At 41.9% G+C, this 19,876-nt stretch overlaps 3 protein-coding genes across 3 annotated transcripts; all 3 read left to right on the top strand.

Annotated features, from left to right (window-relative positions):
* The first annotated feature begins 9,539 nt into the window (after positions 1-9,539).
* Positions 9,540-11,784, top strand: ppp1r27a (protein phosphatase 1, regulatory subunit 27a). The gene is made up of 3 exons (XM_076086717.1): positions 9,540-9,990; positions 10,130-10,280; positions 10,860-11,784. The coding sequence occupies exons 1-3, from the start codon at positions 9,540-9,542 to the stop codon at positions 11,029-11,031; spliced, it is 774 nt and encodes a 257-aa protein (XP_075942832.1). The 3' UTR covers positions 11,032-11,784.
* Positions 11,785-12,162: 378 nt separating this feature from the next.
* Positions 12,163-15,429, top strand: mcrip1 (MAPK regulated corepressor interacting protein 1). The gene is made up of 5 exons (XM_076086299.1): positions 12,163-12,285; positions 12,997-13,090; positions 13,293-13,411; positions 14,456-14,560; positions 14,674-15,429. The coding sequence occupies exons 2-5, from the start codon at positions 13,083-13,085 to the stop codon at positions 14,736-14,738; spliced, it is 297 nt and encodes a 98-aa protein (XP_075942414.1). The 5' UTR covers positions 12,163-12,285; positions 12,997-13,082; the 3' UTR covers positions 14,739-15,429.
* A 479-nt stretch (positions 15,430-15,908) lies between these two features.
* Positions 15,909-18,942, top strand: alyref (Aly/REF export factor). The gene is made up of 6 exons (XM_076086295.1): positions 15,909-16,286; positions 17,656-17,814; positions 17,941-18,088; positions 18,219-18,282; positions 18,364-18,553; positions 18,636-18,942. The coding sequence occupies exons 1-6, from the start codon at positions 16,050-16,052 to the stop codon at positions 18,648-18,650; spliced, it is 813 nt and encodes a 270-aa protein (XP_075942410.1). The 5' UTR covers positions 15,909-16,049; the 3' UTR covers positions 18,651-18,942.
* Positions 18,943-19,876: the final 934 nt, after the last annotated feature.

Below are 19,876 nucleotides of genomic sequence, written 5' to 3'. Positions count from 1 at the left end.
CTTTGAAGTGGAGAGCAGTGGTGATACTGCAGCTTTAGTGGTGGGGTTGTGACTGCATTCATCGACTGTGTGAGAGTCGGTGTTCAAACAATGAGAGGACAGACTTCAGGCGGCGCTGCGTGGAAACTTAGTGCCACCTGGCTGTGATCCGCCTCACTGCCAGGACGGCGTTCACCGTGTTGTCACAGCATCAGTTTCCTCACAGATATCCGTTTCATGTTCCATTATCTAAGCTTTGATTGAATGATATTACATGAACGTATTCAAGGTCTCCATACACCAGATATGTTCAGCAGGCAGATCTCTTGCTAAACTCCACACAGCAGAGGAGGATAATGCACATTCATAATTGGCATGAACTCTTTAAGACTTTTAAGCCACACTTTGAGAACATAACGTAACAGCATAATGCGTCTTAGAGTTATATGTGAAAGTGTGTTTGATACGACCGCAGCTACCAGTTACTTACATTGCTTTAACTGTTGGTTACTTTTTTAGATTGATTAATTCAGTCTTTAAAATGTTAGAAAATAGTAAATGGCTGTTGCAAATTCTCAAAACCCTGGTTGACTTCTTCAAATTGTTGATTTGTCCAACAACATTATCACTTTACTGGTGTCTTGCTTTTGCTTTCAAACTGACTTAAAGGATTCATTGTTGCTGATTCATTTTCTATTGATTGACCAACAGTTAGTGTTAGATCTTCATGAATACACATTTTGTACGAGCACTTTCCTGCAATGCTTACAGATATTTCTTAGTGAGTGCAAAGCATCTAAATAATCTTTCTTCATGTCCTATTATAGAATTATTATAAATTATTGTTTTTATTCTTTAATTCGGCTTTAGAAACGTATCTGATCTTTTACAAAGACCTGTGGGTGTGAAGAGTGTCATTGTGACATTGTGCACCTGTCAGCAGGTGAACTGGGGCTAGCGGAGCACATTACAAAGCTGCTGGACCTGGATTCGAGGGCATACGTTGGGTTCACTCAGTACACGGCAACTGCTGTCGACAGTCTGGATTATGAGGATCTGCGTTTTGACAGGAAGCTCTTATAGGAACACTGAACAGCAGATAAAATCCATGTGGGAGTCTGTAACACCTGACACCAGCGCTAACACCGACAGCCTGCCACTGGCTCTCGCGCTTTCATCTCCATTCTTAGCACCAACCAACGTATAGATTGTTCATCTTCATTATCTGCCTGCCTGGGGTTTCCTCTTGCTTCTGTGTGTTCACAGAACTGTCTGATCTCTCCTCCTCGCCCACCTCTGAGCTTTGTTCACCGCTGCAATTGTGCTTCACGAGTGTGTGCACAATATGTGACGGCGGGCTGTGCTACAATATTTCCAGGGTTTGCACCATTCCCTCAGGCCTCCCAAAGCTCTCACATGCACAATGATATGTGTGTGCTTCTTGGCCTCTGTGGTGTCCTCGGAGACATCTTTGAATGCGTACGACTTCAGATCCGTGCCAAAATGAAAACAAGGCTGCTACTGCCGCGTCTCAGTCGACTCATGGTTAATTAATCACATTACTTAACCGGTCGGCCTTGATAGGAGGGAACAGCATATTCTGAGCCACACAGGAACTGATACTATGGGACAGAGTAACATGTACGGTATCAAAGTTGTTAGAAAAGGAGTGTAATTACACAGGGATCAGAGAAAAGTGTAGCCTGAGCTTGCTTTGGTCTTATTTTTGGATGCATTTGACCAAAATACAGAACCACAAAGCCATACAACACCTGTTTTAACAGGATATGGTTCAAACCAGTGCGTTTGCGACAGCCACAAAACACGTGTGTGAGACTGTCAGGAGAGTAGAGGTTGCTGTGAGTGCACACTCGTCTCAGACACCGAACACTTTGCCCAAGGATGGTGCTGTTCTGCCTTCAGATCGTAACTGTCAGGAGTGAGGATGGTGGATTTACTGCTGTTCCCAAAGCTACAATGAGCGAGGTCATGTGACCTGACACACCTTTAGGGTTCCTGTTACAAGCAGGCACGCACCGCCAGAGTAACTCTGTCACATGATCGATGCTTATGGGGCCAGTTGTGTGGCAACTAAGGAAGGCGGCTTGGTTTTGGACATGTGGTCAGAGTGCTAGAAGGGTCTTAAAGGCCCGGCAGAGTCCAGCGTCTCCTCTTTATTGCTGCACGTACGCTGTCTGTGTCTCCGCCACGTAACCTGATCCAGCTCCTTCTGTATCTGGAGCACAACTCCTGAACTGCCATTGGCTGCTGTGCTAAAATTAGCATATTGACCCCTGTGAAATGCATTCTGGGAATATCCTGCCTTTGACTTGGCCTTATGGGGCCAGGGCTGTCAGTGGTCTGCAGATGCAGCAATGAGGTCATCGCGTAGACCTCATCTCTCCTGCTCCTGCAGAGGAACGTTTATGTTACAGAGTTGTTCTTAGCCACCATGTAAATCTATGTGATTCCACCACATAGATTTAAATCAAAGACATAGAAATAAAATGACTATCTGCATCAACTCAAGTCTGGTTGTGCAGCATTACTTCTTAATTCCCCAATAACTGTAGCGGCAGAAAAAGAACAAATGAAGGAGACAAAAGAGTTGAGACGTGCTCAATTCAATGTTTTATTACAGGCATTTTTATTCATATTCAATGGGTGTATTTGAGGAATGGCTATAAGTCAAACTGGTCATCGTTGTTTCTAATCTTCACGATTTATTACAGAATATTTGCTTTAAACTGTGAAATGGTCGATGCATTATGCAAACTGTTACAATGCTAAGCCTTCCAAATAACTTTCAATAAAATTAATTGGGAATCCGCAGAGATATTTATCAAAAGGCTGGTATTTCATGGCTCATTTGTCTTGCTACATACCACTCACTGGTCGGAGGCTCATTAAAGAGTCGTGCTGGGATGTTAGAGATGAGTGCCTGCAGTGGTGCACAGTCTGAGTCTGAAACCTATTAAAGTACATTGATATAACTGAAGATCAGTAATTATTCATGCAAGTTATATAAGTCAGGTGTTTGTATAATGCTGCATTTGACAGTTTTCTGGTGGGAAAATGCTGCCAGTAAAGATCAAATAAGTGAAGCTTTGAAGCCGGTGTCACTTCGGGTATCCCGACACTTTGTAACATTTTTTATTCTTGTCATTGCCAAGCAGCCACATGTCACCGTGCTGCAGACTGCAAAGGCAGCTCAGGCTTGCCATTATGTCAAATACTCTTTTGTCCTTCATATGCTGAGTAAAGGTTAGATTTAGTAAGTCCACCTGCTCCATGTCCTCCGTCTTTAATTGCTTGAGCTCTCACAGATCCAGAACATTAATTCGACATAACCTTGTGCAACCTGCTCAGAGCAGCACGGCACCGAGGGTTCACGTCCTCTTCTTCATCGACCACCGGCTGAAACACTCGATTGTGCAATCGAGCATCAACACATTAAGCACACATGTGCACAACTTTTAACCTCTGACCTCCTTTTCCAGAGATGCGGGCTTTGGCTAAGGTAACCCAATCCTCACACAAACAGTCAGCCGTGGTACTCCCACTCAACTCTGTGCTAAGTCTGAGTCCGAGTGCTCTCACTGAGTCCCGGACAGCTGCTGCGTCTGTTTACTGCCTTTGCCTCTTTGCAGGGCGGCGCTCTCCGTGCTCGGCTAATGTCAGCAGCAGTGTCTCCCAACGGGGACGCTTTTGTTCCCCCATGTCTGCTGGACGGCTTATAATTATCCTAAACAGTCTATAAAAGCCTTGAACCTTCTCATGGGACTGTTTATCCAAAGCTGTACTGGAAGCCTTTTTTTAACTCTGGGTTACATGGGTCACTGGAAGATATTCGAGTGTAAAGTGTTTATGAGGGGATATGTGCAGTCGAGAGGTGCATGGGTTCAAACGCTCTGCCCTGTCTTATGCCAACATTTAGACACGGCCTGAGCAGTTCTATGTCTCTTGGAACAAAAGACTAATTTACACTTACCCAGAGTTCATCCACCCCCAGCAGTCTGCACCTGTTATCTACATGATAGCTATGATATTAATGATTTAAAACATGTTTAACACCTACATTTGACCTCAGACCCAGATGAACTGAACAAAGGTTTATGCTTTATTTGAGATCATGTACATAGAATTTAATGCAATTATATCGAGCTGCTGTCTGATGGAACCACTGTAACCACAGCTCTCCAGAACAGAAACAAGTCTGGACAAAAAAAACACTTAACCACTAAAACCAAATCTTAATCTGGGAGCAAAGGCCAAACAAGGTTTGAACATGTATATTACTTAAATATCATGGCGTTAAAAATATATCTATTCATTCAGTTTAGTAATGAATCTGGAGCAATTCCCGTGGAAACTATGTGCTCGTGACTCGGGGGGTTCAACAGGTTAACAGTCTAGAGGCATGGGAACCATGAGGGCCACGCCATGTATTTTAGGACCAGGAGGCAGTTGGACTGTATCAACAGCAAACGGCTCAGTTTACTTTTGGTTGGCTTGTCTAATGTGCTCATCCTTTTGTGAATTCACCTCATGCCAACTGATTTTGTAGTCTACGTGCGCGCGAGGGTCCACTGAGAACATATTGCTCAATAAAAATGCTTTTGCTGTGTTAGCTGCTATTTCATTTACATGACAACGCAAATGTTAGAGGAAGAATTGATTTGCTTTTCTCAAATACACAGTCTTAGAGTCCCTGGTGTCTGTAATGTTATTTGTTTCCCTCCAAGATGATATTAAAAAGTAATGCTTCTTATATACGAAGCATTATTATTGATTTGTGCTCAAACATTACATACTGTAACCTTAATATTTTCATTGTGTTGCTGTTGTATCAGTTGAAAGTTAAACTATATAAGTCACCTGGTGTAACTTCACTATGCTGACTTCACAATTGGTAATAAACAGAAGGCCGTGAATATGAAGAACTTCCAGCTGCATCAAATACTTAATTAAATACTTAATAATATTTAATCCCATTTCTTCCATGAGGGTACAATCCAAGATCTTCTATTTAAGATCTGTTACAAATCTAATTATTGTGATGTCTCATAGCTATTCTAGTTTTAAATGTTGAGACCAATGGGTGACCTCCGGTTCGAAAAGTGAAGGATTTTTCTTTTCTTTTTTTTTCTTTTTTTTTATCCTGCAAATGTTAAATTTTTTAAGGTTTGTTAATTTTGTTTTAAGCATCTAGCCAAAATTAGCATCCCAATCAATATCACAGTTCATGTAAATCACGGATGTACCTCGCTAACCGAGCTAACTAGTGCTAGTATTAGCTGGTAACTTGTGTTATTGTTGCCCTGCCGGGCCTTGCTCCTCACCAGCTCCTCCACCTTCTCTTCCAAATATGATCACTTCTGGCTCCAAAGAATAAGATGGTGACAGACAAAACTCAAAATGATGACGGCCAGAATGCCAAACTCAAAGCTCAAACGATCCACAAACTGGTGGGTGACGTCTCAGTGACCACGTCCACCTCTTTTATAAGTCTATCGTTGAGACTGAATATCAGGGTAATTTAAGTTTCTTTTTCTACAGATGGTTCCATCTCCACAGCTGCAGGCATCACGATGTCCCTCTTTCTTGCTGAACGACAGACTCGCTCCAAATTTAGATTCCAGACCCTTTTTCTGAGCGCACTGGTCGTATTGTAACCAGATGTGAGAAAATGGGACCAGAACAGGAGATGTTTTTGTGAACGTTTTCTAGACACTTTGTTCTTTACTTCTATTTAAAATTCCTGCTAAGAGTCCCAACAAAGCTGTGAAGCTACAGTTTGTTGAAGCACACGATTATTCAAATGTATGACTTGTGTTACACTGACCGTTTTAGACAACAATGTTTATGAGGATGGCAGCCTGCATTCAAAACATGCTAAACACAGACAGGATGCTTCACAGCTCTTATTTTTAGGCAATGTAGTCACCAACCTGCCTCCTACCTGCTGCCCGCGAGTCAGTTGGGTATTATTAAGGAATGCATAGCTGGCTTTTTTGTAACATGTATTGCCCACTGATAAGCCTCTGTGACAAGTCGCCATTAAAATTGCCATTCTATTGGCTTCAGCTCCATGTTTCCTGAACAGTTTGTCCCTGAATACTTGACCACATGGAGCAGAGAAACTCTCTGTCACACTCACTCAGGGTAGTGATGCAAATGGATCACTGGTGGCACCAACTGACAGATTGTTTACACAATTTTGTTGATTATAAGTCAGAAAATGTAATTTGAGTTCCGGCTGTCTTTGACCTAAAAGATTTAGCGACACAAAAACACTTTCTGTGAATGAATGTTAGATGAGGTGCCATAATATCAGGACTAGAATCTCAGATATCAATAGTGATGCTCCTTATGATGAACAGCAGTTAATGTGTCATGTAGGGCGAACGCATCATTGATAGGCAGCTTGTGATGGAGCTTGTTTGTAGCAGAGGCTCGACCAGCACAGACAATGTGAGACGGTTTAAAGATTAATGTTGTTGATGTTCCTGTTGGAGCAAAGTTCCACATTACCAGCAGGTCATTGTGCATTTATTTTAGTGAAACATTTATTGTGAAAATCTGTCCCACAGAAATATGTTTATGACCAGAGAGAAAAAAAATCATATGATGCACAGCCTATGAGGAAGAGGAACGGGAACGTATAGATAAGTAAATAAAAAATAATAATAAAATACAATACAATAATTTTGAAGAACGTTTTTAAGAAGAGATTCATAAGGAGTGTTAGATTAAGGAGACATTTAAAGCAGCATATAATTAAGCAGCAGAGAAGCAAAGAGTGCATGCATCAAGTGTTGATGTCTAAAATGTGATATCATTTCTTCTTTACTTTCACAGGCTGCAGCTATCGTTGAGGGCATGTCCTCTCTATTTTTCACTTTATTCTCAGGGAATGTGAGATTTTTAAAAGCCTGTGGGGAGTTTACATCCTGTCATTAAAATTGAACACTCGGTGGATTTTTTTATGAGCTGATTCCTGCACTTTCTGGTCTCACTATACTTAAATCTGAATTATTTCAAACCAACAGACAATATAGAGAGACTTTGAGTCCTCGCAGCCTAAAGAGAGCGTAGCAACGCAATCTAAATGCTTTAGATGTTAGGAATAAAACAATATAACTAAACTAAAGGTATCTGAGTACGTGTCTTATAAGCTAATACAATTTTTTAGAAATGCACATTTTATTGCTGGTGTCTGGTCAAAACCGCACCATAAGAAGAGCGACTATATTGCTGAATAAAGTGGTCCCTGAGCCACTGATCACAAAGATATGATTGTGTTAAAGCTTTTAATAAAGTAAACATCCTTAAAATCCTGACTTGGGACCTTGTTGACGAACTGAAAAAGTCACATTGAGAAATCTGATGACACCACGTAGACGTGTGACTTCATCCCTGTTCTGTCAATGACTGTTGTTGCCAACATTGTCTTTGGCGATGCTCCACACACCTGGATGTTTTTTTTAACTCTGACTTCTTGGTAATTTGACGGATCATAGCACAGGCAGCCTGGGAGTATGTGTAACGCTAGAGACCTCTCTCTGGCGTTTATCCAACACCGGGCTGTAACAAACAAACATTTGCCACACGCTGAGGTTCTCTTTTCTCCTGGTGAGGTAGTCTCTCTGGAGAGGAGTGAAGGGAAGCTGGAGGGAGTATTGCATCTGCACCCCCACAATACCATATAAGAGACTTTGAAACCTAATAGCTGTTGCTAAAAGTCTCTTCCTCAAGCTGTGAACATTCAAATCCTCCCACTTCAATTTGTCTTTAATTTGTTTAGAGACCAGTGCAGGGAGGTGACTAATAATAATTTGTATTGGCATTTAGAACTGGGGTCAACTCTTACCATAGCAGAAATTAATTGAACATTTCCTGCTGGGATAACCTGAGTCACGTGATCTCCCTCCTCTGGCTGTGTTAACCGGTCCTGAACAGTGCATGATAATGTGAAAGTCCTTTGTGTTCTCAATTCTGAAATAAAGTTATCTGCAGGTAGTAATGTGGAATATCCTGCAATGCATTAGAATAGCTGCTAATATCAACAGTGGAGATCCAGTTCTGGAGCAAGGTCACATCTTAAGTGGTGGGAGTTGTGGTCAGAAACACAAACCTGAAGATGGCAGCTAGGTTATTTCCTCTGTTACATTGGCAGCATCTGTGAAATGCCCAAGACCTCTTCCAAAGGACTAGTAAACCAGTTAAAACCAGCTCTGCCCGTCCTAGGAGTCTGTCCAGTTGAGAGACAGCTGGAGCCACCAGCACAACGTTATACAGCACCATTAACACGTTCTGCAGAACGGATAACAACCTGTGTTATTCTAGATTTTGAATATCAAGTTTACAAAATCAGGAGAGCAGTACCATTTCTGTTTTAGAGAAAAGCAACATTCTGCTCGCTGTGCGTCAATGTTATTTAGGCAGTCAAAGGTTCAGTGTTGTAAATAGCTGCGTTTCTGGCAACTGTGTGACTTCTCAGCGGCATCTGAAGGGAGAGGTTACATTTAGGGGCTTCATGACTACACTCCCATACATAACCTCCTCAGTGAGAGGACGTTTATGATGTATTTGGTTATGATGCAAAGGGCAGCCATAGAGTGTCACATGACGGACCTGCGGGTCAAAGGAGAACCATCACTCAAAGATCTCCACTTTATTCTAAAAGTTAAAGAAAATGTGTTTTTCAAATCAACTTCTAACGACTCTGGTCTACTAAGGTTATATTGCACCATCAGGTATGACGTAAGCAGACAAATCAACAACACACGCCAATATTAAACCACGTGCTATTGCTGTTTGCTGTTGTTTATCTGTCCTGCAAAACATCTCTGACGTTAATACAACCAAAACCAATGAAAATTGGCATACATAACTGCTTCTAATGACCCCAAAAAACGTAAATAACTGGGCTCCAAGCCTCCTGTGCATTTGAGTTACAGTCTCCCTCTTCTGTCAATTTAACTTCAATATCATTCATGATTGTTTATTTGGGAAGATGTCGGTCTCAAGCGAGACTCAAAGGGAACATTTTGGTTGTCAACATTTTTTATGAGGGGTGGGTGGACATGTGACTGTACGGTGGGTGGAGCCCAACAGAGGCCACTCATTTCTAAGCTGAAGTCACTGGATATTAGGCCCTAAAATAGCCCTACAGAGGGTATAAAGGGGTCCTCTCCCACTTTCCCCATCAGACAACGATTCTGTGCAACAGCAAACACATTGTGCAAAAGATCAATTAGAATTCAGATGGGAAAAATTCACAGCAGACGAGAAAAAGAGGACCGTCCAAGCTAAAGAAGGGGATTGGATCACAGTGAAGCAAAGGATTTGAGAGGTGTTTGTATTGTGTGCAGAAACAGCAGGAGATACTCCAGCTGGGAATCAAAGGGATAAGAAGCAAGCGAGGAGAGGACAAAAAGGACACAGAGCAAAGGATACTGCTCTTTTCTGTGGATTGGTGTGTTCTCTTGGGTTTCTCACTTCCCCCCTCCCGGGCTTACAGCAGAGGGGGAGGCAGAGTCGCAACCATCGCAGGGATGAAGTACAGCTACCATGTGCCGGTGTCAACGTACACACGCAGCTCACAGTACACGCCGACATCCCACACACCTAGCTATTTATCAGCATCACATTACACCCCAACTACACCGCACTACACATCCGCATACACCTCTCCAACAAAGTACACCCCGACACAGTACAGCACGGCGCATTACACCCCCTCACAATACACATCCACTTACAAGGCCGCGTCGACATACATCCCCTCGTACAGCAAAGGGTCACGGTACAGTTCAACAAATCGCACACAAGCACAGGAAAACCCTGCACCGGTAGCACCTGTAACACCTGCCGCGCCCGCAAAGAGAACTGTGCACTTCCCCAATGACATCATCTTCCAGGATATTGTTAGACGAGGAGATTTGGAGCAAATCGGTCGCTTCATGAGAGCGAGGAAGGTTCGTGTGGATACAATCTTCCACTCGGGTATGTCTCCACAGCTTTTCCTTTCTTGTTACATTGCCAAGCAATTTTTTAATTTGATTTGACCTTAGAAATATTACCAGCCGATGAGGAACTGACTGCATTGCTGCAGCAGAGGACTGACATATAATCTTATGTGCAGGTATGGCAGCGCTTCATGAAGCCGTGCTAACAGGAAACATGGAGGTGGTGAAGTTGCTGGTGAAATATAGCGCTGATGTTCACCAGAGAGACGAAGATGGCTGGACACCGCTACACATGGCCTGCAGCGACGGCTACCCGGAAATTGCCAGGTGACCTTTTAACCTTTTACCCTTGAAAACTGACCGCACAGAATCAAACATGAAAGACTTCATCATCTGCTGATAAATTGTCTTTAATTATTATATTGAACAGATATCGGCATTTAAAACCACTGTGAACTTTTGCACATTTTCTATGAAATGAGAATGCTTCAAATATTCCTTTAGAGATTAAGAGGTCATCTGATCACAATTACCTTACTGAGACAAAGTTTATCTGGATATGACGGCTCTGAACATTGACATCAGGGAATAAAAAAGACATTTGAAACAGTGACATAATTCATCACAATATACAAAAAAAAGAGAGGATGATCATTGGATAGGAGAGAATTTAAATGTCAAAATATGAGGGAGGATGTTTTGTGTTGAATTATATCCATAAGAAGTAATTTGGGAACTGATCCTCAAAACATGAAGCTACAATACTAATACCACTGCATTTTGACAGTTCCAGTTATTATGAGCCATTGAAGAAGATCAGTTGCAGTAATAATAAACTATTCTATGTTTTTTTAAATATATCTGAGAACCTCTGGTTGACAACGCTGTGCTTCATTCTCCCCTCAGTTATCTGCTGTTGATGGGCGCCAGCACAGAGGCCGAGAATGAAAGCGGAGAAAAGCCTGCAGACCTCATCGACCCGGACAACAAAGAGCTGGTCAAACTGTTCGAGACGGGCTGTGTGGGATCGGGCACCAAAAGGACCCAAGACAAAGCAGCAACCAAGACAGAAGGCTGAGCAGCCACTTGGAAAAGAAAGAAAAACACATTTGACAGTGTTAAACAGTGCAATACCAAAGAAACTTGTAAAGGGGGGCATAGTGCGGGTTTAAGACCATGTCACTGACCCTGTAATGCAAGATGGTGGTTCTGTGTGTAACTTTAAAAAGTTATTATTTAAGATGCAGCCTTAAAGCACAACACTGTGAGGCTGTATTTCTTTTCTTTATTTCGCGTATTTATCATATACTGCAAGTGTCTATGCAGCAAATGTTAATCTGCTTTCTCCCTGTCTTCACTCTCAGTTCATGTAATATAATACTAACAATGTGTCACTGTGGTCCAGGATCTATTGATTTCTAAAGGAAATACGATTAATCTGTATCCTCATGGCATTTTGGTTTAAGTATTTTAAGTAGCTGGTAGCGCCCTGCAGACTGTATTTTTTTCAAACTATTATTATAATGTGTATTGAATTTACAACATGTTGTAAATGCCCAAAATGTTTGTGTTCTATAGTCTGAGCTATCTATCCTTGCTGCTGGGCAGAAGAGGATCAGCTGAATGAATAATTGATACTTCATTGATGGTCAGAAATAAAATAAAACAATTAAAATAAAATTAAGTGTATGCTGTTTGAGCACTTTGCCTGCTGCAGTATTCCCCCTGGTGTATTGCTGTTGTTTCTGTAGTAGAAATCAAATGTCAGCAAGGAAAGTCTTATCATTTTCTCCTCAATAATTATTTTTGTACCTTTTCATAAATAAAGAAACATTTTATAAATATGGTTGAGTTGCTGTTGCGCAGTCTGTCTAACAAAACGTAAAATGTATCAAAGAACTATATTTTCACCAGCATGTCTTCAGGCTGAAGTTTAAAGCATCTTTAGAGCAAAGGTTACAGCGGATATAATTATTATTATTTTTATTGTTATTATTGTTGTTGTTGTTGTTGATGATGTTGTTGTTGATGTTTATAATATCATACATACATTATTATTATTATTATTATATTATTATTATGTTATTATCATTATTGTTGTTGTTTATGATGTTTTTAATACAATACGTACATTATTATTATATTACTATCATTGTTGTTGTTGTTGTTGTTGATGTTTGTAGTATCACAGGTACAGTCTCGTTGTGGAAGCCCTTTCACTTCCGTTCTGTTTTCCCGGAAATGATTGGTTGGCATTGGCAACGTTTTAGCAGGTCTAACGGCGTACTCAGTCTCTGAATAAAGAAACCAAAAGGAAGGGTTGTAAAAAAAGGTTTGTTGAATATCTTAAAACGGTGTCCTTTACTGTACACGTTGACAATGTTCTAAGTGCGTTAAGTGCATTTCTAATAAATATTTGGGACCGGTAAACCCAGCAGAAATATTAGCTGATTAAAGCTAACGTTACGACAAGACAATGTAAATCGCCCGGCTAGCTAGCTAGCTAGCTGGCTAAAGTTAGCTGAAATCATTTTGTCAGCACATCTACAGTCAGCTGTCCGGGACACAGCTATAGGGGGGCACGAATCCCAATAAGCAGAAACGATTAGAGAGGCAATAAAGAGTCTTGTCCACGGGGATGTGACCGGTGGTTAACGCACCGGGTTAGTCTCTGTAGCCTGATGCTAACACCACTGAAGCTACTGGAGCAAGAACGTAAACAAAAACCTCTTTGGTTTGCTATCGTCACTGTTTGTATTGTTTCCATACGCACAGCGTCTCGTAGATGTATATAAATTAGTTAACGTTAGAAACTGTGAGTTAACAACACAACAAATTAACCTGATTTATGAGAACTTTTCAGATGATATAGTATATTTAAACGTTAAGTGGCTAACACTTTAACACTGTGGTCTAACCAGCACTTTAACTAGTTTACTGTTTCTAAAAGTTAGTTTTGATGTACATGTGGATCTGTGTTGTTTCATTTAGAGACAGAGTTCTTGGATCTTGTACCGATGCTATATTTGTTGTTTGTTGTTAGAATTCAGCTGCGGACTTCTGAACCTTTTTATTCTTCAAATCCACTCACCATAGAGGAGCAAGGAGCGAGTACAGACTGCAAACAGAATGACCAGGTTTGTAACAAGTTAATGCACTGAAGTATATATATATATATAATGCACAAGTACAACTAGACCAGCGTTAATAGTGTTTATTAAAATGTAATAACATTTGATTTTAAGTATGTACTGCTTCGGGCTTGAAGAATATTATTAGACTTTAAGGAAATGAATATCTATTTATGCTGCTGATTTAGCTGTTATTATGTTTGTGAAGCTCATCTGCTCCCAGGATGGTGAATAGTTACAAGCGGACTTCAAGCCCCCGATCCCCGACAAACAGTGGGGAGCTTTTCACCCCAGCACATGAGGAGAATGTGCGCTTTATTCATGATAGTAAGTACACCTTCTATCATTGATGTGTTGAATTACTTTTAAAATACTCGTAAGTATTTCATTTTACTATTGCGGATCACTCATCTTTTCGTGTTCCAAAACTACAAAGAGTAATTATTAATATAAAAGCTCAAGAGTAAACCAATCACGACATAAAGAGCTCAATACAAGCGTGTTAAAAGGATCATACTAAAGTGTGTTTCTGGATTCAGTATATTGTTCAGGTCACATCTCTTTAATCTGATCACCTAATGTGCAGCATGTAAACACAATGTTTACTCTTCTGTTTATCTTGCACGAACATTGCCAGTTCAACTGGTTCGTGTAATTTCAGTTCATATTGCTTGAATCTAGAAGTATACTGTTAGCTCTTTGGATTTCAAAGGTGCCCTGTGGAGTTTTCTTGTGTTACTCACCAAATCTCATCACTATGCTCATTGTGTCATTAAATGAGATTTCATCGTGTGTATCTTTGAGGCCTAACCGACGTGTCAAATGCATTTCCTGCCTCAAAAAACATTTGTATCTTGGTGTGTTACTGCCACTTGTAGATCAGTCAAATAATGTGAAACCATTAACTGTCGTGTCACCTGTTTGTGCACGCTTGCACGCACAAGATAAATAAAACAGGGACCTACTCAATAAAACACTTCATAGTGCTTCTATAGGTTAAAACCTCCACAGGGAACCTTGAAGTCCTGAGAACAGTATGCAACGAGGTAGGTCAGACAGTTCGGACAGCGATCGTGTCGAGCTAATGACTACAGACCATTCCTCAGATTTATTTCTAAGGATCACTTCAATCATCATCATTGAAAGTATAAATAGTGCAACATTATCTGAACCAGACAACTTAATTGCCCACTTTGAGTACATATATACTGGCACTGAAGCACTTCTGTACTGTGAAAAGTACTAAAGAATTAGTTGTACATTTCTAAACTTCTTATTTACTTTGAGTCGGTCTTGTCATGCCATTACTAACAAGTCTGCATAACATTTCCTAAATGTAACAAAAGCATTGTTGTCTTTGCTCTTTCCCAGCCTGGCAGTGTGTTCTCCGAGACATCAGGTCAACACAGAATAGTGAACGTAATGACCGTGGACCACAGGAGTACGTGGAGAAGAACCCAAACCCTAACCTACATTGTAAGTAACAGTGTCACTTAGTAGTGAAGTGGATTTTATTTAGTATGTCACACTAAAGGATTATTTAATCAATCACAGGTCAGCTAACAACTTGTTTCTGTCTGCTCTTGCAGCTTTCACACCAGTGGACCTAAGCGACCTTAAGAAACGCAACACACAGGACTCCAAGAAGTCCTAGTCTTTCTCACGACGGTCCAGTCGCTTCTTTCCACCCATTATCCTCGAGAACTTTTCCTCCATCAGCCAGAAAGTCAGCCCTGTTGGCCAGTCTAGCACAGAATGCCAATCTCATTTCTCAACTCTGGACCATAGCAATGCCCGTCTCTTTCTTTACCCTCTGCCACTGACCACGAAGAAAGGAACCAGGATTCCAGGGAGCACAGATCCTCTCGTCTCTTGGTTCATGTTTTTTCAAGTCACTAAATTTTCATACGTACATTCTTTATGTGGATGGGACTGATGCAGACTTTCATCAAAATTTGCTGACATCTGATGCTGAGGTACAAACTGTCAACACTCCACAGGACGCAAAAGACTGCAGTCTTAAACATAAACCTTTTCTTTACTACTGCTACTTATATGACTTTGGAGGAAAATGTGAAAGGGCTGACTTCTTTTTTTTTGTTTGTTTTTGTTTTGGAAGGTAGTATGATCAGTAAATTGTAGAAGTAATGGAATCATCACATTAAGGTATACACTTTATGGGCAAGTTTTGGACGCCAAACGCAACGTAGAAGGCCAACGTTTTTATTATATATTTTCTTGCCCTCAAATGGACTTTACTAAGTAGAGACCTCCCCGAGTATGCTGCCCTTGGTTAACCCCCCTAAGCCTTGAAACAAAATGTTGAATAAAAGACTTTTACAGTACTTCTGCTTGTATTGATCCTACATAAATATTGACCATGGAAAAGGGAAACTAAGTTAAACTTATTTCTTAAAGCCAGATAATTAGAAGCGAGTATGCTTTATCATGGTTAGATTAATTGATTAATCATTTGGTTCTTAACTTATCAGACAATAAACAATTTCTTAGAACCACATTTGATGTTAAATGTGCTTGTTTTGTGTGACAGGTATTTAGTTTAAAGTCATGGAAGGCTGAGAAAACCAACAGGTATTCATATTTAGGAGGCTTGAACCAGTAAAATGTTGACATTTCAGTTTAAAAAAGGATACTTGATTTATCAATGAACAACATCGTTGCAGGTTGATTTTCTGCCAATTGGCTTTGCTCTGTGAAGTATGAGTTTTTGAGGGAGTGTTCGGCAACGCGTATTACGTGATGACGTAGTGTTTACGTGCGCCACGTACCGAACCAGCTTGTCTATATACAGTCGACACTCCTGTATTGTGTATCGTCGTCAGAGCAGAGAGAGCTGAGCTGAGCTGAGCTGAGCTGTGAAGAGACAAAGGAGCAGAACCAGTCGAGTCTAGGGTGTATTTTTTATATTTCGTTGACAGTTTAGCATTATACGAGCAGCAGCATAATGGCCGATAAAATGGATATGTCTCTAGACGACATTATCAAGCAGAACAGGCAGCAGAGAGGTGGAGGCCGCGGTGGTGGAAGAGGCCGAGGCCGCGGAGGCTCCGGCGGCGGACGAGGAGGCCCCGGGCGTCTCGGAGTCAGCGGCGGAGGGTTTGGAGGCCGAGGAGGATCCGGGCCCATGAGGAGCCGACAGAACCTGAGCCGCGCTAGAGGCAGACCAACGCCTTACAGCAGGGTAAATTAAGAGGAATGGGCAGAAAAAAGGAGCAAACCGTCGGCAGACCTGAAAATGCCTGGTTAACGTCCTTCTATTCTCCATAGCTAACCAGCTAGCCAGCGTGCTAGTAAAGCGAATAAAATGTTCGCTCTAACCGCCGAGTCTCCCTCGCGGATGCTCTATGGTTTGCGGTTAATGGCATTAATGGAAGTTTATTGCATAGTGTGTCCCTTCTTCCCACAACCCGTATGTGTTACATCATTTTTTTCCAAGAGGAGGCCCGTTGGAAGAGCGAACGTGTTGGTCACATTAGGCTAACTAGCTCAAGTTGGATCAGGAAGGCTTCGGCGACGCCATTTTGAATCCAGTATTTTTTTTTTTTTTTTTAAATTAGAGCTAGTCGTCCAGGGTTTTTAACGGCTTTCCACTCCAACTGTCAGAATGACGGTGAAAGGAAACCACATCATCGAGAAAATTCACCCCCAAATGATTTTTTTCCCACCACTTTTTGTCCGTGTACCGGTGCAGCGTCCAGGCGGCTTTTGTTCGAAGGTGGCCGGTGGGTTTCACAACAAGGCCTGTTTGTGTGGCTGTTACTTGTGGATGGATCAGTGGACTTCTACCCCCTGATAAGTGTTCATTTGAGGCACGCCCTTCACTCCTTAAGTGTGAATGAGTTTAGACGAGCCCAAACAAAGCCCCACACAAAATGGCGTGGTCTCAAAATGGACGCACAGATAATCCACGCTCTCGTAGAGGAGATAGTAGGCCCTTATCTAGTTTTCTTTTCCAAACCATCCACCCCCTCATCTTATGGACACTCCCCCTTCATGATAGCCCTTTTCGTGGCTTGGTAAAGAACTTTTGATCGTGCCAGGAAACGCGGTGCAACGCTGGAGGCAACACTGCTTCAGATGGCGACCCCCTGTGTGCCCCGAGGATCACATCTGGAGAGCCTTTGGTGGAGGCGCAGATGGCAAGAGAACAATGGGCAACATTGGTAGCTAGCCGGGGTGGGCACGGTGTTCATGGGTTAGCATAGACATTGTGGGTGGATCATTGAGTAAATGTATACAGTCTCAGCATATGTCGCTAGACCTCATTTTTAAAATTGTATACATTATAGAAGTGTTGTACAACACATTTCCTTGCTGTTATTGTTATATTTTTGTCCCGTGTATGTCCTCTGTCTGAACTGATTCACTTGCTTGTAGTGATGGGGTGGGCAGGGAACATTTGGGGATCCTCTTGGGGGGGAGGGGGGGCTGAGCACCCCGTTGGAAGTGGAGCCCCTGCTTGCCCCAACACCCAGCCGTGTGGACTCTGTGAGTGACAGAGGCAAGGGGATCCTGAAGTCAGCAGGTTCGTTCTCTTTCATCTGTTGCAGCCCAAACAGCTTCCAGATAAGTGGCAGCATGACATGTATGACAACGGCTTCAGTGGCTTCAGTGGCCCTGCTGGAGGTGGCGGAGGAGGAGGTGTGGAAACTGGAGGGAAGCTCCTTGTCTCCAATCTGGATTTTGGGGTCTCGGATGCAGACATTCAGGTACTTTTTTTTTTTACTTTGTCCATTTATTTTTGTTAGTGGAGCATGTTTGCCACCACGTGTGCATGTTTTTAAACGGATGGGACAAAGGAATGGCTACTCAAGGCATCCTCACTTTTTTTTCAGGAACTTTTTGCAGAATTTGGGACTCTGAAAAAGGCTGCAGTTCATTACGACAGATCGGGGAGAAGCCTGGGAACAGCAGATGTCCACTTTGAAAGGCGGACAGATGCCCACAAGGCCATGAAACAGTACAATGGCATCCCGCTTGATGGTATGTCTCAAACTCAAATCATATGCTTTGTATTATGGCTGCACAAATATTTTTGTTTTTATCATATTGCTGACTGTTTCAGCACTACTGCCCTTACATTGTGAGGTTCATGGTGTCTTTGTTACTTTAGGGCGGCCTATGAACATACAGCTCGTCACGTCACAGATCGACACACAGAGGCGACCTATGCAGGGGTGAGTGCGCTCGTCTGTTGTTAAAGCAACTTGACTGTAAACCGCTGTGGACACCTTGTGTGATGGGAACCGTTGTATCAGTCTAAACAGAGGTGGTGGAGGAGGCATGAACAGAGGCCGCGGGGGCGGCTTCAGAGGCATGCAGAGAGGCCGCGGAGGACGTGGTGCAGGCGGTGTCGGGGGCAGAGGTCGGGGTGGTCGTGGTGGTACCAGCAAACAGCCTCTGTCGGCAGAGGAACTCGATGCTCAGTTAGACGCCTACAATGCCAGGGTAGGTTCAGCAGTCAATGAAATGCCTCTTGTCAATTTAATAAAACAGCGGTCTTAATTGATTCTTTTGTTTTTGTTTCCAGATGGACACCACTTAAAGAATGAAGCTCCTCTGGTTTTGTAATATCTTACTGTCTGCACAGAGGGGTAGTTGTTACAAATGTGCAGCATATTTTACACATGGTTGTCTTCTGATGTGTTTGAAATTATTGTTCCAACCTCTTCTTTTAAATGCCCGACATGTTTTTTACCAGTACTTTTTGTTTTTTTCTCTTCCTGACTAAAATGGTTTTGGCTGTAGGTTCATGTGGATTGGGGTTTTCCCGGTTCTTTCTTCTACCATGTAGTTAATGCCGCTTGTAATAAAACCTACAGTGCATATTAACCAAATACTGTCTCTGTTTCAATGTCTAAATCTTTGTCAATTGTTTTTCAAATGCCGTTAAATTCAAAGACTCTTTCCAGTTTCATTGTGCTGAACTTAAAAGGGTGATTTACACTTGTTTTTTTTGGTGTGATTACATTTGGTAACGATGTGCATGAAATCAAGATTTCCATTTGATCTTAAGCCTCAATGTGAAGAACAGGATACATTTGCCTGTTTTTGATCGTTTGGAATAAACATTTGTAATGTTTTTACAACAAATTTTGGAATCTACAATTCCTCAATAGATATTTTGATGAAACTAGTACAGCGTCAGCTTTTTACCAAAGACACCCAATGAAATACTGTTAAAGCAATAAAGTAACTGCTGGTTGTATCTAAGTCTATATTGCTTCACTTGAAATGGGGAATTTCCAACAGCTGAGCATTGTAGCGATGAAACGGCTTTTATAACTCACCATTCACGCTTTAAATCTCTACCTCGTCCTCACCACTAGATGTCATGTTCTGTCACCTGTAAGAGCCTGCCGACTCTTGAAATGCACTAAAGGAAGTGCCTGCGTGCCACGCCTATGATATGAGCTGAATCCTGTTGTTGTTCTCCTCGGTGGATAAAGGACTTCTGCTGTTGCCCAAAGACTGAATGTCAGCTCAAGGAGTGAGAGATATTGAGGTGGAAGTGAAATGAAAAGTGTAGGTCTGAGTGTGTCTGTGCATCACAGCTCTGCGTGTCCACACGTGTCTTTGACGCAACTTTTCCGGAGGGGTGTCTGAAGACATCAAGGCACCAATGTTTAAATCAACAAATACTGTTTCCGGTTACGTTTTCATGATTGAAACTTAAAGCTTTTTATATTTGATACGGAAAGCATCATTAGTTTGTATTTGTGTCTGCACATCATCACATAGTGGTTTTATCTTCGTGTGAGTGGACACAAT

The sequence above is a fragment of the Anarhichas minor genome, unplaced genomic scaffold, assembly GCF_050575085.1.
Source record: "Anarhichas minor isolate MPS153535 unplaced genomic scaffold, ASM5057508v1 ptg000007l, whole genome shotgun sequence".
NCBI classification, from domain to species: domain Eukaryota; kingdom Metazoa; phylum Chordata; class Actinopteri; order Perciformes; family Anarhichadidae; genus Anarhichas; species Anarhichas minor.
The sequence above is the reverse complement of the archived record's forward strand: the minus strand, read 5'-3'. Positions and strand labels throughout refer to the sequence as shown.

What these genes read in the sequence shown, in the direction of transcription:
- ppp1r27a (XM_076086717.1), top strand. Translation starts at nt 9,540, where the DNA reads ATGAAGTACAGCTACCATGTGCCGGTGTCAACGTACACACGCAGCTCA. An exon ending in GGATACAATCTTCCACTCGG is followed by an intron (nt 9,991 to 10,129) that starts GTATGTCTCCAC and finishes TCTTATGTGCAG; the next exon opens with GTATGGCAGCGCTTCATGAA. An exon ending in GGCTACCCGGAAATTGCCAG is followed by an intron (nt 10,281 to 10,859) that starts GTGACCTTTTAA and finishes TTCTCCCCTCAG; the next exon opens with TTATCTGCTGTTGATGGGCG.
- mcrip1 (XM_076086299.1), top strand. An exon ending in TGTGCGCTTTATTCATGATA is followed by an intron (nt 13,412 to 14,455) that starts GTAAGTACACCT and finishes GCTCTTTCCCAG; the next exon opens with CCTGGCAGTGTGTTCTCCGA. An exon ending in CCCAAACCCTAACCTACATT is followed by an intron (nt 14,561 to 14,673) that starts GTAAGTAACAGT and finishes CTGCTCTTGCAG; the next exon opens with CTTTCACACCAGTGGACCTA.
- alyref (XM_076086295.1), top strand. Translation starts at nt 16,050, where the DNA reads ATGGCCGATAAAATGGATATGTCTCTAGACGACATTATCAAGCAGAAC. An exon ending in TCTCGGATGCAGACATTCAG is followed by an intron (nt 17,815 to 17,940) that starts GTACTTTTTTTT and finishes CTTTTTTTTCAG; the next exon opens with GAACTTTTTGCAGAATTTGG. An exon ending in CAGAGGCGACCTATGCAGGG is followed by an intron (nt 18,283 to 18,363) that starts GTGAGTGCGCTC and finishes CCGTTGTATCAG; the next exon opens with TCTAAACAGAGGTGGTGGAG.